Here is an 18,378-nt window from a genome sequence, read left to right on the forward strand (position 1 = left end):
ATCCTTGTCATATGAAGAGAAATAATGAAGAGAAATTATAGATAAAACGTATCGATGCTCATCTCAATTGGAAATAAAGATTACACATCAAGTTGGAAATCGCAAATACAACAATGAGTCTTATGGAAGGAATCAGTGGCTAACTGCAAGCAGTGCGAAGCAATAAGTAACAGCCTGCTATTCAATCGAGTGGCTGTGTGTTTTCTTTTCGAGTTCCTACCATAAATCCAGAGAATGACAGACTTTGATGACAAAGTTTGATGACAAAACCGCAGCGTCACCTTCATGTTTAAGTGAGCAAATCACAAGCCAAGGTGAGTCCAAAAATGTATTGTATGCTGCTGCATAAATTATGTAATATGCCAGGGAGATATGTATACTGCAGCTGAGAGAGTAATACTAAATGTATGTTGTGTGGTAAGCTGTTAGTAGCCCATGTGCCTCACCCTAATCATTTGGTCAATTTTCACCAGCGCGGTACTGTAAACACATCGTTCGTGGCCGGTGTGTGCTTGTTTGCCTATCACCTGTTTAAGAGAAATGTATTCATCAAATATTGTAAGAGCTTTCATTGTCTGTTTGTATGTAAGAACGGCCCATGTTCTGAATTCTGTCACTGTACATTTAAAAAATGCTGAACAAATAGTTCAAGTATATTGACTACGTGGCAGCAGGTAGCCTATATAGTTGGGCCAGTAACCAAAAGGTTGCTGGATCGAATCCCCAAGCTGACAAGGTAAAAATCTGTCTTTTTGCCCCTGAGAAAGGCACTTAACCCACTGTTCCCCTGGCACTCAAGACGTGGATGTCGATTAAGGCAGCCCCCCGCACCTCTCTTATTCAGATTTCAGTTGAATGCATTCAGTTGTAGGGGACTGTGTGATTTGAAAAACAACCTTTGAGAGTAGTCTGTGTATGATAGTGTGTCTCTGAGCATGTACAGTGCAGATGCTGTCAAATATGTTATTGCACTTTACAATGAAGTGCAATGGAGCAGAATGTTCTGTTTCCTCTTTTCAAAACTGGTGGAATGTCTTTTCTACCCTGTAGGCACCTGAAACTTACCACAGGTGAGATAAATTACACAGTAAAGAGAATCACTTGCCACCAACAACATTAATTTGAATGATTTACTTGTTTTACTTTGAAGTGAAAAACGATGTATGCGATTACGTGTGTGTGTGTGTGTGTGTGTGTGTGTGTGTGTGTACTGTAGCTCTTTGCAAATCTCACCTATCCAGCCATGCCAGCAGGCTCTTGGCTGCAGCGATGAGGTCCACCACAGAGGTGAGAAAGTCGTTGGGCAGCTTGTGGGTGGCGCGGCCGTCATAGTGACCACTGCGACGCCTCCCTGTGATGAAGTTCTGCAGGTTCTTGGCTGAGGCATTCAGCTTGTGGGATAGAGTCTTCAGATTCTCTGTCTCCAGACCGTAGTTCTGAGAGAGCGAGAGAGAGAGAGAGAGAGAGAGAGAGAGAGAGAGAGAGAGAGAGAGAGAGAGAGAGGATTTGGTTGACTCTCGTTGTCATTTATTACCGGGATGTTATTGTAGTTTTATTTGGGATTTTGGATGATTTCTGTTGTTGTATGTCTCTACAGAACCCTCATGAAGAGGGACCGGCCGGGGGAGTGGGCGGCGTTCATACCCTGGGCAGAGATGGCCCAAAACTCCCTCCGCCACTCCTCTACCAACTTCTCCCCCTTCCAGTGCGTACTGGGGTACCAGCCAGTTCTGGCGCCGTGGCATCAGAGCCAGATCGAGACTCCTGCGGTGGACGACTGGTTTAGGCGCTCGGTGGAGACAAGGGACGCCGCTCATGTGCACCTCCAGAGGGCCGTGAGGCGTCAGAAAGCAAGCGCAGACCGTCACCGCAGTGAGGCCGCAGTCTCAACTGGTTTTAACCTGTCGATAACAATTCAAAACAAACTACAGAAACTTCAGAGCCAATATAATACATAATTACAGGAAGTTCCCTGCCATGGAGTGCATTTTGCCAAAGAAAATCTTGACTATAGTGTGTGTGTAGAACAAGGTGCACACTAACCAGTAAGTCACATCCTTTACATGTGAAGGCAACTAAAGGAGAAAATTAAAGGTTCCAAACACGCACACAAACATGGGGGAAACCAGAGGGTTAAATAATGAACATGTAATGGAGAAATTAAAACCAGGTGTGTATAAAACAAAGACAAAACAAATGGAAAATGAAAAGTGGATCGGTGATGGCTAGAAGGCCAGTGACGTCGACCGCCAAACGCCGCTCGAACAAGGAGAGGGACCGACTCCGGCTGAAGTCGTGACAGTACCCCCCCCCCCCCCCTTGACGTGCAGCTCCAGCAGTGCGACGACACCGGCCTCGGGACGACCCGGAGGGCGAGGCGCAGGGCGATCCGGATGGAGACGGTGGAACTCCCGCAGCATTGAAGGGTCCAACACGTCCTCCACCGGCACCAAGCATCTCTCCTCCGGACCGTACCCCTCCCACTCCACGAGGTACCGAAGGCCCCTCGCCCGACGCCTCGAGTCCAGTATGGATCGGACTGCATACGCCGGGGCCCCCTCGATGTCCAGAGGGGGCAGAGGAACCTCTGTCACCTCAGGCTCCTGGAGTGGACCAGCCACCAACGGCCTGAGGAGAGACACATGGAACGAGGAGTTAATACGGTAATCTGGGGGAAGCTGTAAACTGTAACAAACCTCGTTCACTCTCCTCAGGACTTTGAATGGCCCCACAAACCGCGGGCCCATCTTCCGGCAGGGCTGCGGCAGGTTTTGGGTCGAGAGCCAGACCGGTGCTAACACCGGGGCCTCACTGCGGTGACGGTCTGCGCTTGCTTTCTGACGCCTCACGGCCCTCTGGAGGTGCACATGAGCGGCGTCCCTTGTCTCCACCGAGCGCCTAAACCAGTCGTCCACCGCAGGAGCCTCGATCTGGCTCTGATGCCACGGCGCCAGAACTGGCTGGTACCCCAGTACGCACTGGAAGGGGGAGAAGTTGGTAGAGGAGTGGCGGAGGGAGTTTTGGGCCATCTCTGCCCAGGGTATGAACGCCGCCCACTCCCCCGGCCGGTCCTGGCAATAAGACAGCAGAAGCCTACCCATATCTTGGTTTACTCTCTCCACCTGCCTGTTACTCTTGGGGTGAAAACCTGAGGTAAGGCTGACCGAGACCCCCAGACGTTCCATGAACGCCCTACAGACCCTTGACGTGAACTGGGGACCTCGATCAGATACTATGTCCTCAGGCACCCCGTAGTGCCGGAAGACGTGTGTGAACAGGGCCTCTGCAGTCTGTAGGGCCGTAGGGAGACCGGGCAAAGGGAGGATACGGAGGGACTTAGAAAACCGATCCACAACGACCAGGATCATGGTGTTGCCCAGTGAGGGAGGAAGATCCGTCAGGAAGTCCACCGACAGGTGCGACCACGGCCGTTGTGGAATGGGTAGGGGTTGTAACTTCCCTCTGGGCAGGTGCCTAGAGGCCTTGCACTGGGCGCACACCGAGCAGGAGGAAACATAAACCCTCACTTCCTTAGCCAAGGTGGACCACCAGTACTTCCCACAGCGCACTGTCCGACTGATGCCTGAATGACCAGAGGAGGGTGACGTGTGGGCCCAATAGATCAAACAGTCGCGGACAGCAAACGGAACGTACAGACGCCCAGCTGGACACTGGAGGGGAGTGAGCTCTGTACGTAACGCCCACTCGATGTCCGCGTCCAGCTCCCACACTACCGGTGCCACCAGGCAAGAGGCCGAGAGTATGGGAGTGGGATCCCTAGACCGCTCCTCTGTGTCATACATCCGGGACAGTGTGTCTGTCTTAGCGTTCTGGGAACCTGGTCTGCAGGACAGGGTGAAAACAAAACGGGTAAAGAACATGGCCCACCTTGCCTGGCAAGGGTTCAGTCTCCTCGCCGCCCGGATGCACTCCAGATTGCGGTGGTCCGTCCAGATGAGAAAAGGGTGTTTAGCCCCCTCAAGCCAATGTCTAGACGCCTTCAAAACAAATGGAAAATGAAAAGTGGATCGGCGATGGCTAGAAGGCCGCTGACGTCGACCAGCGTTCCTGCTCGAACAAGGAGAGGGATCTACTCCGGCGGAAGTCGTGACAGTACTAACTTTCCCAAAAGCTGTAAATATACTGTATGACAATGTTGTTTAGATAATCAAGTCAACAGTAATCATAAAGATGCTCCTTAAACTCACTTTCACGTTAACACTGTTCACCCTCATTCAAAGGAAGGGAATGTGGCATAAACACACAATTCACTGTAGCATGTTTCTTTCCATAAAGGCAGAGAAAGTAAGGGATTAAAAGTGTGGTAAATAAAAAGCCAATTGTACTGACAGGGGCTCACAGGGAGTCTAGCCTGCCTGCTTATGCCTGCCTCAATGTGTGACAAACATGCGAGGATCTAACAGAACGAGTGACCCATCAGACCCGTCCCCCATTCCCCCTCCAGCTGTCACCTCGCATGTGTGGGGAAACCAGAATACTCATTACCCGCTACCCACAATGCCCCGCTGCACGTGGGGGCCTGTGGGCGTCTGTCATGAGAGGGTTTCTTGGAGGGGGGCTGGCCGATGAGTAATCATATTTAATACAGTGCCTAACTGTGCCTGACTGACTGACTTAACCAAATCCGAGTTACATAAGGGGCTTAGGGAGTGAAGGCGAGCTTACCCGTACGGCTAGGGAGGATGAGTGGGCTTCAGATAACATCTGTGACCTCTGACTGGTTACTCTCTATCCCCTCCTCTCTCTATACCCTCCTCTCTCTCTCTCCATTCCCTCCCCTCTCTCTATCGCCTCCTCTCTCTCTCTCTTTCTATCCCCTCCTCTCTCTATCTATCCCCTCCTCGCTATATTCCCTCCTCTCTCTCTCTCTCTCTCTCTCTCTCACTCTCTCTCTATCTCTCTCTCTCTATCCCCTCCTCTCTCCCTCTCTATTCCCTCCTCTCTCTCTCTCTGTATTCCCTCCTCTCTCTCCATTCCCTCCTCTCTCTCTATCCCATCCTCTCCCTCTCTATCCCATCCCTCTCTCTATCCCCTCCCCTCTCGCTCTCTCTCTCTCTCTCTCTATTTCCTCCTATCTCTCTATATCCCATCCTCTCTCTCTATCCCCTCCTCGCTCTATTCCCCCTCTCTCTCTCTCTCGCTATCCCCTCCTCGCCCTATTCCTCCCCTCTTTCTCTATTCCCTCCTCTCTCTCTCTCTCTCTCTCTCTCTCTCTATCCCCTCCTCTCTCTCCCTCTCTCTAGCCCATCCTCTCTCTCTATCCCTCCTCTCTCTCTCTATCCCGTCCTCTATTTCCCTGTCTATCCCCTCCTCTCTCTCTCTCTGTGTATTCCCTCCTCTCTCTATTCCCTCCTCTCTCTCTGTATTCCCTCCTCTCTCTCTATCCCCTCCTCTCTCTCTATCCCATCCTCTCTCTCTCTGCATTCCCTCCTCTCTCTATTCCCTCCTCTCTTTCTCTCTCTCTGTATTCCCTCCTCTCTCTCTATCCATTCCTCTCTCTCTCTCTCTCTCTCTCTGTATTCCCTCCTCTCTCTCTATTCCCCTCTCTCTCTCTCTCTCTCTCTGTCTCTCTATCCCCTCCTCTCTCTCTACCCCCCTCTCTCTATCCCCTCCTCTCTCTCTATCCCATCCTCTCTCTCTCTCTTTCTCTCTCTCTCTCTCTCTCTCTCTGTATTCCCTCCTCTCTCTCTATTCCCTCCTATCTTTCTCTCTCTCTGTATTCCCTCCTCTCTCTCTATTCCCCTCTCTCGCTCTCTCTCTCTCTCTATCTGTCTCTCTATCCCCTCCTCTCTCTCTATCCCCCCTCTCTCTATCCCCTCCTCTCTCTCTCTATCTCTCTCTCTGTATTCCCTCCTCTCTCTCTATTCCTCCTATCTTTCTCTCTCTCTGTATTCCCTCCTCTCTCTCTATCCCATCCTCTCTCTCTCTCTCTCTCTGTATTCCCTCCTCTCTCTCTATTCCCCTCTCTCTCTATCTCTCTCTCTCTGTCTCTCTATCCCCTCCTCTCTCTCTACCCCCCTCTCTCTATCCCCTCCTCTCTCTCTATCCCATCCTCTCTCTCTCTCTCTCTCTCTCTCTCTCTCTCTCTCTCTCTCTCTCTCTCTCTCTCTCTCTCTCTGTATTCCCTCCTCTCTTTCTCTCTCTCTGTATTCCCTCCTCTCTCTCTATCCATTCCTCTCTCTCTCTCTCTCTCTCTATCTCTGTATTCCCTCCTCTCTCTCTATTCCCCTCTCTCTCTATCTCTCTCTGTCTCTCTATCCCCTCCTCTCTCTCTACCCCCCCTCTCTCTATCCCCTCCTCTCTCTCTATCCCATCCTCTCTCTCTCTCTCTCTATCTCTCTCTCTGTATTCCCTCCTCTCTCTCTATTCCCTCCTCTCTTTCTCTCTCTCTGTATTCCCTCCTCTCTCTCTATCCCATTCTCTCTCTCTCTCTCTCTCTGTATTCCCTCCTCTCTCTCTATTCCCCTCTCTCGCTCTCTCTCTCTCTCTCTCTATCTGTCTCTCTATCCCCTCCTCTCTCTCTATCCCCCTCTCTCTATCCCCTCCTCTCTATCTCTCTCTCTGTATTCCCTCCTCTCTCTCTATTCCCTCCTATTTTTCTCTCTCTCTGTATTCCCTCCTCTCTCTCTATCCCATCCTCTCTCTCTCTCTCTCTCTCTCTGTATTCCCTCCTCTCTCTCTATTCCCCTCTCTCTCTCTCTCTCTCTCTCGCTGTCTCTCTATCCCCTCCTCTCTCTCTATCCCCCCTCTCTCTATCCCCTCCTCTCTCTCTATCCCCTCCTCTCTCCCTCTATATTCCCTCCTCTCTCTCTATCCCTTCATCTCTCTCTCTCTCCTTCCCTCTCACCATCAAACAAAATAATATTTAATTTGTCACATTCTTAGTAAACAACAGGTGTTGACTAAGAGTGAAATACTTATTTACGGGCCCTTCCGAACAATTCAGAGACAAAAAAAAAAAAATATTATAATAATAATAGAAAATAGAAAAAAAATAACACGAGGAATAACTACACAATGAGTAAAGATCACTTGGCTATATACATGGGGTACCAGTACCGAGTCGATGTCAAGGGGTATGAGGTAATTGAGGTAGATATGTACATATAGGTAGGAATAAAGTGACTAAGCAACAGGATATACACTGAGCATACCAAACATTAGGAACCTTCCTAATATTGAACTGAATCCCTCTCTTTTTCCCTCAGAAAAGCCTCAATTCATTGGGGCATGGACTCTACAAGGTGTCGAAAGCGTTCCACATGGATGCTGGCCCATGTTGACTCCAATGCTTCTCACACATGTGTCAAGTTGGCTGTATGTCCTTTGGGTGGTGGACCATTCTTCATACACACAGGAAATTGTTGAGTGTAAAAAACACAGCAGTGTTGCAATTCTTGACACAAACCGGGGCGCCTGGCACCTACTACAGTACCATATCCCGATCAAAGGCACTTAAATATTTTGTCTTACCCATTCACCCTCTGAATGGCACACATACACAATCCATGTCTCAAGGCTTAAAAATCCTTCTTTAACCTGTCTCCCCCCCTTCATCTACACTGATTGAAGTGGATTTAACAAGTGACATCAATAAGGGATCATAGCTTTCACCTGATTCACCTGGTCAGTCTATGTCATGTTCCTAATGTTTTGTACACTCAGTGCATAATAAACAGTAACAGCAGCGTATGTGATGAGTCAGAAGAGTTTGTGCAAAAAGGGTCAATGCAAATAGCCCGGGTAACTAGAGTTGACTTCGGAAGTTTACATACACTTAGGTTGGAGTCATTAAAACTAGTTTTTCAACCACTCCACACATTTCATGTTAACAAACTATTGTTTTGGCAAGTCTGTTAGGACATCTACAAGTAATTTTTCCAACAATTGTTTACAGACAGATTATTTCACTTATAATTCACTGTATCACAATTCCAGTAGGTCAGAAGTTTACATACACTAAATTGACTGTGCCTTTAAACAGCTTGGAAAATTCCAGAAAATGATGTCATGGCTTTAGAAGGTTCTGATAGGCTAATTGACATAATTTGAGTAAATTGAAGGTGTACCTGTGGATGTATTTCAAGGCCTACCTTCATACCCAGTGCCTCTTTGCTTGATGTCATGGGAAAATCTAAAGAAATCAGCCACGACCTCAGAAAATAAATTGTAGACCTCCACAAGTCTGGTTCATCCTTGGGAGCAATTTCCAAATGCCTGAAGGTACCACGTTCATCTGTACAAACAATAGTAAGCAAGTATAAACACCATGGGACCACGCAGTCATCATACCACTCAGTAAGGAGACGCATTCTGTCTCCTAGAGATGAATGTACTTTGGTGCGAAAAGTGCAAATCAATCCCAGAGCAAAGGACCTTGTGAAAATGCTGGAGGAAACAGGTACAAAAGTATCTATATCCACAGTAAAACGAGTCCTATACTGTATCAGCATAACCTGCAGGAGGGACTGGTGCACTTCACAAAATAGATGGCATCATGAGGCAGGGAAATTATGTGGATATATTAAAGCAACATCTCAAGACATCAGTCAAGAAGTTAAAGCTTGGTCACAAATGGGTCTTCCAAATGGACAATGACCACAAGCATAATTCCAAAGTTGTGGCAAAATTGCTTAAGGACAACAAAGTCAAGGTATTGGAGTGGCCTTCACAATGCCCTATAGAAAATCTGTGGGCAGAACTGAAAGAGCAAGTGCGAGCAAGGAGGCCTACAAACCTGACTCAGTGACACCAGCTCTGTCAGGAGGAATGGGCCAAAATTCACCCAACTTATTGTGGGAAGCTTGTGGAAGGCTACCCGAAACGTTTGACCCAAGTTAAACAATTTAACGGAAATGCAACCAAATACTAATTGAGTGTATGTAAACTTCTAACCCACTCATTCTTAAAATAAAGTGGTGATCCTAACTGACCTAAGACAGGGCATTTTAACTAGGATTAAAAGTCAGGAATTGTGAAAAACTGAGTTTAAATGTATTTGGCTCAGGTGTATGTAAACTTCCGACTTCAACTGTATTTGTTATCTATTTAACTAACTATTTAGCAGTCGTATGGCTTGGGAGTAGAAGCTGTTCAGGGTCCTGTTAGTTCCAGATTTGGTGCATCTGTACCGCTTGCCATATGGTAGTAGAGAGAACAGTCTATGAGACAGCCTACAGGGAGTTCAGAGACCTGGCAGTGTGGTGTCAGGACAACAACCTCTCCCACAACATCAGCAAGACAAAGGAGCTGATGGTGGACTACAGGAAACAGAGAACCGAACACGCCCTCATGCACATTGATGGGGCTGTAGTGGAGCAGGTTGAGAGCTTCAAGTTCCTCTGTGTCCACATCACTAAGGAATTATCATGGTCCACTCACCAACACAGTCGTGAAGAGGGCATGACAATGCCTCATCCCCCTCAGGAGGCTGAAAAGATTCAGTATGGGCCCTCAGATCCTCAAAAAGTTCTACAACTGCACCATTTAAACCACATACAACTGCTTCTTGACTGGCTGCATCACTGCTTGGTATGGCAACTGCTTGGCATCCGAATGCAAGGCGCTACAGAGGGCAGTGTGTATGGCCCACTACATTACTAGGGCCGAGCTCCCTGCCACCCAGGATCTCTGTTCAAGGCCGTGTCAGAGGAAGGCCCTAAAAATTGTCAAAGACTCCAGCCACCCAAGTCATAGACTGTTCTCTCTACTACCGCTTGGCAAATGGTACCAAGTCACCAAGTCTGGAACCAACAGGAACCTGAACAGCTTCTGCCCCCAAGCCATAAGGCTGCTAAATAGTTAGTTAAATAGATATCCCGCCTCACTCGTTTCCCTTTATTCCCATCAATCTCACCCACTCAATCTTTACTCGGATCCTCTCTCTTCTCTCTCATCCTCTATCTCCCCCTCTTTCTCTATATCCATTATCTTCTGTTGGTCATCGTTCTTTATCGTCCATGTGTCACACCCACCCAAACCACCCTAGAAGCTGGTGTGATTGTGTTGTGTGTTTGGGGTGGTGTGATTGTGTCTGTACAGTATGTGTGGGGTGGCAGAGAGAATGGAAAATTAGTCCAGGGGATTATCAGAGATTATCAATGTTTATTTTCTGTGAGTAACTATCCCTCCGGCATACAGGTGGAACAAGGGAAATTAACTGACAAACAGGGCAATTACCTGATCTGTCACAACACTTGTCAGCCTAAAACAGATATTAGCCAACTGTGAATATGTCAACAACTAATTATCAATAATCAGAAAGAAAATCCAACCTAAAGGGAATATTGAATGATAGAATGTCCTAAAATGGACACAGATGTCAGACAAACAAAACATACAAGATGGAACAAGAGTCTGAAATGCTGTCAGCACAGAAATGCTTTAACATATCACAGCACTTCAATCCTAAACTGTAAAGACTCTTACAGTTGAGCCCTACGCCAGCTGCCTGTCTGACCTCTCCAGAAAGGGGTCTTCACTATGGCCAAAAAATAAGGGGTTGGTTTCCCGGACACAGATTAAGCCTAGACCTAGAGTTTTTGAGTTGGTCTAAGGATGGTTCTCTGACTTCCTGACTTGATTCACACTCTTTGGTGGGTTCATCAGTCCTCAATGATTCTCAACTCCTAATATTGAGCAAATTACAATCACTGGAGTATCTGACATAGACTTTGAAAAAGCCCCCGCGAATAGGCTACCAGTGTGGCAAATGCTACTGGTTGTTGGTAAGCTTTCTTGACTTGGTAAATCATTTTTGCAAAAACATGGCTAACCTTTGTTTAACCAGTTAAACAGCTGCTATTTTTTAGCTGCTATTTTCTAACTTTCTAGCTAATAGGCAGGGATGGAGGACTCACCAGGGCACAGAGTAGGTAAACTTCATCTTCCAATAATAATGTGGGGAGGTCAAAATAGTGAAAAACGATCTACCATATCTATTAATAAAAATAAAAAAATGTTGATTACTTCGCCTTGCCATTATCATTCACCTGATGATAAGACAAGATATGAAAAAAAAAGTTTGGTAACAACAGGTTGAAGACCTGCTCTGGAGGGGAATGAAATGACTGAGTGAAAGGGATGGAGGACTCACCAGGGCACAGAGTAGGTCCACAACCTCCAGGATGAGCTCCTGGTGTCCGATGCGGGTGACCCCCAGCTCCTCCAGCTCCTGGTGGGTGATACGAAGCAGCTGGTCTCCTCCCACCTTCTCTCTCTCAAACGTCTTAATGTACTGCAGCAGACAGTCATCCAGCCCTGGAGGGAGAGGAGGAAATGACACGGTGAAAAGTCTCATTGCATAGGGATATGTTCAGGTAAACAGATTTGTATTGGCTTACTCCTCTCTGCTGCTATCTGCTACTGCTTTATACAAGTATTGATGCATGTATAATTGAGAAATAGCATATTTAGCATATTGTTTTGAGAGACAACATAATATAATTTAAGTAACAGTAATCTTGGTATCAACTCCATCTATCCAGATTACTACCAAGACCAATGCAGGCAGTGTGTTTCAAATGTAAGCTCCAACAACCTCAGTCCCTCAAAGGCATCACTCTAAATATTGTGTGTGAAGATGTTATGTTATCTGGTCGGGGCAGTGTGAAGAAACTTTCTCTTGTCAGCTCTGCAGTCCTGAGGGGTTTACAGTGACTCTATCGCTCCACCTTGTCTCCCCCCCCCCCCACTCTCTCTTTCTATCACTGACTGTGTGTGTGTTTGTGTCTCTCATTTCTGGGCTTTGAAACTGCAGCCTGTGAGTGTGTGCCAGTGCTTGGTTTAACGAAAATGGACAAACAGAGATCTCAGAGATGAACATAGTGCCTTTCTGGGCATCGCTGAACAGATATACACACACAGACTCACCAAGCTTTAATCAACCACGTCACACAGACCTCCACACATGTCCAACAAATTACAGTGGTATGTACAACCCACAAACAACCAACCCTTTCCACATACCATTACATACGCATAACCCCTACGCATACCATTACATACAACCGTCCTACTATTATTGTGTAGTTCTTTCCACACAAAGAACTACACAAAAAGTATCATATCTTTATTAAGATCATGACACATTCAAACACTCTCACATTTACTGCACACTTACAGCCCACTCATAACCAACAGTTGGCACAGGTCATTCATGAGTAAACATTTAGCCCCACACTAAACCCACTTGAAACACAGTACCATCCTTCCATCCTTCCCTCCTTCCGTCCTTCCCTCCCCAGTTTGAACAGAGGAGCTGTTCAAACTGATCCTCCTATCCCACTGGCATGCAAACACAGCGATAGCACCATCTCTGTCATTATCTCTGAAAGCTTTCATTCACAGCTGTACAAACGCTATCTGTCACTGTCTCAATCTGGACTCAACACTCACGCAGACACAAACATTCGCTCCAGCACTGACACACACTGCTGTCTCACACACACTGCTGTCTCACACACACACACACACACACACACATCATGGATCTCATCTCAAGGACCGTTGCCTCAAATAGGGGCAGACCTACTTGGCAGAGCTTGATGTTGTCATGGAAACGCCCCCCCCCCCCCCCCCCCCGCTCTTCATGGATGGTGACATTGTCCTCACATTGGCTACCGAAAGATACCGATATACATATAAACACACACACACGTAAACACACACACACACGTAAACACACATATACATGTTTAAACACACATATACAATGTTCCTCATCTCTCTCAGTCTCAGTGTTTCTCAATCTCTCCTTCATCCACTCTCATCCCACACTCCCTCTCCCACACTCTTTCTCTCCTTTCTCCTCCCTCGGTCAGCCTCCCACAAAGAAGGCTGTGGAGCCCTCATCTCCTCCTTTTGATTCAATCTCAGTGTGTTCTCTGGCCTGGACCTAATGAAGCATTCGGCTCAAGTTCAGCTGGCAGAGAAATTGTGGAGAAGCAGAAAGAGGAGAGTTCCATGGCTTTGCATACAATTTAAGGGCTTAACAAATCAGCCTCTTTACCCAGTTAATCAAGAAGCATTTGTCAATGAAGAAAACCCCATGTTGCTATAGAAACCATGCAGTGGGGTTTGGAGTAGTGGCTCCTGCAAGACAACAAGCCAACAATACTGTAACTAAACATGTAAGTGAAAAGGTAGAGAGAAAGAAAAGACCCTTCTAACATCTTCCCACCAAAACAAGCAGGGACATTGTCTAAAGTATGAATGCTGTGCCTCGCCAGATAACAGCGCTATCTCCCTGCATAAACACAGTAATCTGTTCTAAAGGACAAATACGTACTTGTCCTTTAAACACCTATATTACACCTCAATTCAGAGATGGGCTTTGTCATTCTAAATGGGCAGAGCAACCCTTCTATAACAAACTAGCCTTGCTTTACCCCACATTGCATAGAGCCTTCCCCCCACTTTGCAGAGAAATTCCCCGTTAATCAACTGGCCTGGCCTCCCTAAACAAACAGAGCTATTCTTTGTGATGAGACCAATGGATGAGACAGACAGCCACCCTGACTGGGAAGAGCACACAGAGAGACACAGAGAGAGATGAGATGAGAGATCTGATTAAGAGACTATTAATTTGCTAGCAATTGAGGCTGCGGTGAGTAAGTTGTGTTTAGTGCTGTGATACATTATTGTGTTGGCTTTGTAGGGGAGGGGCACTATGCTAATCTACATCATTTATCAATGTCAAGAGACATGGGCAGGGTGCCAGCCAGTCAGATCAAAACACACACACACACACACACACACTCAAAGTGTAAGACGATAAACACACTTTAACCAGAGAAACATGCTGTAAATGTGTACACACATACTCTATAGTCTATACATACACTCACTTACCCAACATATGGCACATAATAATATTCAATAAATAAAGAATGTCGCCCACTCCATGTATAAACCAGCAATGTGATGGGTATTTACCAACGTTTCGGCATCACTGTGCCTTCCTCAGGGCCAGTGTGACTTCTCTTTATTTGGATAGTTTAAAGTTTATTCGCCGTTAGTCAGCACCTCCACACAAACACATTTTTCAGGGTGTCGGCCAGCTCATGTTTTTTAATCACATAATAATATTCAAACATCAAATGCATGCAATGTTATCCAACACAAGTGAGGAAATGTGTCTAATTTTCGACATGATTCTGCTAGGGCAGTGCATTACAGCTTAGCTAGCTTGACAATCATCTCAGTAATTGCCTTTAGCACAAATGTATGGCAGGTGTTTGTGTGAAAATAACACATTTAAGATAAAAAATATATATTTTTATAAAACCCTTAGCTGGAACATTAGCCAAGTATTTGCAGCTTTCTAAAACAGGGGCTGGAACCGGTTCAGGGAACGGAATCGAAAACTGGAAAAGACCAAACATTTTCAAGGAACAAAAGTTATCCATACTGTTCTAGAACAGAAACATTATTTTAAAAGCATGGGAACCGGTTAATAACATTATTTTACATTCCAGGCATTTTTCAGTGGTATCTTGCACCATAGGCTACACTTGTCTGTCCATCACGCATGTAATCAACTAGCTTGCCTGCTCTATCTGCACTGATTGGTGAAGTCATTTAATGAGCTAATTGTAATATATATATATATATATTTCACAGGTTAAAAAAGGAACAGAAAGGAACGATATAAACCGGTACTTTTTGAAGGTTAAAACCGGTTCAGAACTTTATTTGCTGGTCGGAAGAGTGGAACGAAACAAAAACAATAGCGGTTCTGTTCAGAACGTTCCAACCCCTGGTTTAAAATGCAATACATGGGTAAATAAATTATATGTGCACAATGCACAGTTCACCCTTCATTTCAAATAAGTGGAGGGGTTTCTCAGTGGAGAGGTCTTTGTAGGTGCTGAGAGAGTAGAGAGCTTGGACAGTGCCAGGAGGATGCAGAGAGTGGCATTATGGGAAGGTCACTGGGTGCTCCTATTTGGCCTCAGGTGACATCACTGAGCCCTATGCTAATAATGGAACCTCTGAATGGTAATGATGAGGTGGAGATGCTGTGGGCCCTTGCGACGGGGAGTATATGAATGGATACGAGACAAGATTACACAAACTCCATTTCCTTTCCTTTGTGACTGTGGCATCTTCCTACATCCCTCACTTCACATCCCCATTACTAGACTCTGGGCCTATAACTTGTCTCAGCTCCACTCATCAGATGTGGCTGGGCCACTGTAGGGCCCGCTCTCTGAGATCCACGCTCAGTTTCTTCCAGACCTCATCTCCTCTCCTTCTCTTGCAATATGCAATATAATAATCTCTCCATCAGCTCTGAATATCATCATTATTGTCCTTTTACTGTCTCTTCTGCCATTTCCTCTTTCCACATCCCTCGAATCCTCCTGTTCCTCTTGTCTTTCCAGGCAAAAAAACACACACACACACGCACACACACACACACACACGCCACCTCAAATAGATGTTTTTCACCTCTTCTTCCAATATGAATTGTATGAACTACTGACTCCAGTTTAGAATTAAGTGGAGCGGTAACACTTAATACACTTCTCAGACGTGTTTAGATAATGTAGGCCAAAACGCATGCATATTCAGGGGGGGGGGGGGTCATGCATATTCATTTGAGAGAGGGTATGTTTTCTGTCCATTCTATGTTATTGTTTACATTAATTGTGTGTTGCTGTAATGTGTTTTGTGTGTATCACATGCCTGTGTATGTCTGTTTTCATATATGTCGTCATTACTGTGTAATGTGTTGTTTGTCTCTGCTGAGCAGAGTACTCATGTGGAGGATTCTAACCTCGCAGTGATGCTCCAACCACTTGTTCATTTACTTATTCACGCCTCCACTGCCTGAAAACACACTCACTCAAAGATTCAGTCAATCTCCAAACGTACACAACAGCTCAGCTGGCTGACTGAGACAGGCACACTAGTGCCTGACTGCTGGGATCAGACACAAAGTAGTTCATGAGTTCAGTACAAGAGAACATAGTAGTCAAGGCGTCAGTGTGTGTGTGTGTGTGTGTGTGTGTGTGCGTGCGTGCGTGTGTTTTTTTGCCTGGAAAGACAAGAGGAACAGGAGGATTAGAGGGATGTAATGGAAGAGAAAGAGGAAATGGCAGAAGAGACAGTAAAAGGACAATAATGATGATATTCAGAGCTGATGGAGAGAAGAGAAAGAGATTACATATTGGAAGAGATGGAGACCCACCGGGCACAGAAGTCAATTCAACATCTATTCCACAATGGTACAACTTAATTTTATTGAAATGACGTGGAAACAACGTTGATTCAACCAGTGTGTGCCCAGTGGGAAGGTGATGTTGACTGAAAGAAATTGAGCTTGGATCTCAGAGAGCTGGCCCAGCCACAGGTTCTGGGCCCAGGGGAGCCTAGTGAGTGTTAAAGATAGGCTTACCAACTGCAGTTACCGCAGGCCACAGTGGCTCAAAAGCACATAGGGCACTACCACCATCAGGTTAAGCATCTCTCCAAAGCAACATGGGCCTACTGCCAACCGTTATCCATTGCCTCACACACAATACACCTCTCATATGAATCACCCGAAGTAGCACCACATCCATCTTATCTTCTTCATCTAAGATGAAGCTATTACTGCATTATTACCACCACCTGTGTTGCAGATCTGAAATAGTATTTTTGGATGTAGTTAATAAATAATGGATGCATTTGGTATATGCACTAGATCCACTCCAGAGTGATGATGTAATAGCTATTAGTAATATATTCTCTAGAGTCCATCTTTGACTTTCACTTAGATGGGACTCAGAGAATCAAACAACTATCTCAGCTCCACATCCACAGAAATGAAATACATTAGTGTCTCTCTTCTAGACATTTCGGTTTGTTCCATTAATTATATTCTGCATATTCGGAAACATCAACTGCTTCACTTCAAATACCTACAGGTTTTTACTGTAAATACTTTTATCCCTTCAGTGTCATTCATCCCAATGCCTTCATTTCAGTGGATCATTTCTCCCATAATGCCAATATTCAGACCGATCTGAAATGCTATTTAAAAGGCAAAGACTGCCTCCACACAGAACTCTTTCAATTACCAATAAACCAACTCATCCACCAGTGCTTTGACATTTTCTCGGGTCCAAGTCTATATCACTGCCAATTCCACAGCCCACATTTCAATTGAAATTTGAATTCCATTGGTGGTATAGAGAGCCCATTATAGTAAATAATATAATATAATAGATTATCAATTTGTTGCCATTATAATTTAATACATTATTTCTGAGGTCCAGCAGGTGTTTTTGTTTCACCTAGTCGCCAATGATGGCACTAGCCTCGCACTGTTAATTGATCAGTGTTAGGCGCATTTGGTGCCGTTATACTTGAGTCCAGAGAATATATATTTCCCAGCATTTTGTGTGCAGGTTGATTGGCAACATCTAATGCACATCTTGAAACCGTGGCGTACCTTTCATCCAGTCCACCACTTGACTCGAACTCCACTTGCTCACAGGCTCCATGACCAGAGCCATTGTAGAAGTTTTTCGGGTCTCGCCTGACAAAATAAACGCTCCAACAAGCCCAAAATTCTCAAATGTTTGTTTCTGTAATCCGTTTTCCTGTTTTATAACAACGACGAAGGAGGTCCAACGGATCTGAGACTACGTTATTTTCTGGGTGGCTTGATTCGAGTCGGATAGAGTTATACACATTCCTCTGCGGTCGGTGTTTGTTGTGTTGTGCGCTCGAATAGCTCCCTTGTTTGTCATTAATGCCAGGCGGCTGCACGATTCTGGTGGCACCGTCCGCGACCCTCTCGCCAATTCATCTCATACTACCCTAAAGAGAAGGCATGTAGTGGCGTCTGTGGGTTTATTTCCCAATCGCACCGTGCGGTCCACGCATTCTCCTTCTAGACTGCTACCACCCCATCTGAGTCACACAAGCGCTTGCAAGCTCCCTCTCCCTCTCCCCCTCCCCCTCGCCAGACGTACGTCCACTGTATCTCCCTCCTCTTTCTCTCCCTCTCGCCCATGTTTCCCTCGCGTCTTTGTCGTTGCTCACGCCTCCATCATGCAAGCAAGCGCTGCCTAATGGAAACGACACTCGTAACTGAAGCGAGGATACTGTAATATCTCCTTCTCTTATTCTAATCTTCTGGGAAGCAAGATTTAGGCATTCAGTAAAACATTAATTGATCTGGTTAATTAACATTATGAAAGAGAAGAACGAGCCTATTACAATGTATTTTTATTGGAAATAACAGATAATCAATTTAATAGCACAAGATGTATAATAATATGGTATACTTGCACTTATGAGATTTTATTGAAAGCTTCTGATAAAAGCCTATTAATTATTAATGGGGCAATCAGCAATTGCTGC

At 45.7% G+C, this 18,378-nt stretch overlaps 1 protein-coding gene across 2 annotated transcripts in view; it reads right to left on the reverse strand.

The window, feature by feature from the left end:
- LOC110533736 (connector enhancer of kinase suppressor of ras 2) overlaps positions 1-18,159 on the reverse strand; it is a 53,050-nt gene extending 34,891 nt beyond the window's left edge. For both annotated transcript variants that reach the window (XM_021618221.3, XM_021618219.3), the window contains exons 1-3: positions 17,462-18,159; positions 11,117-11,280; positions 1,234-1,436 (exon numbers count right to left, since the gene is read on the reverse strand). In XM_021618221.3, coding sequence (XP_021473896.3) covers positions 1,234-1,436; positions 11,117-11,280; positions 17,462-17,525 — 431 coding nt within the window. In that variant the 5' untranslated portion in view covers positions 17,526-18,159. The remainder of the gene's footprint in view (positions 1-1,233; positions 1,437-11,116; positions 11,281-17,461) is intronic.
- Between the last annotated feature and the right edge of the window lie 219 nt (positions 18,160-18,378).

This window comes from Oncorhynchus mykiss, chromosome 10 (genome assembly GCF_057628025.1).
Source record: "Oncorhynchus mykiss isolate SJ-2025 chromosome 10, ASM5762802v1, whole genome shotgun sequence".
Taxonomy (NCBI): domain Eukaryota; kingdom Metazoa; phylum Chordata; class Actinopteri; order Salmoniformes; family Salmonidae; genus Oncorhynchus; species Oncorhynchus mykiss.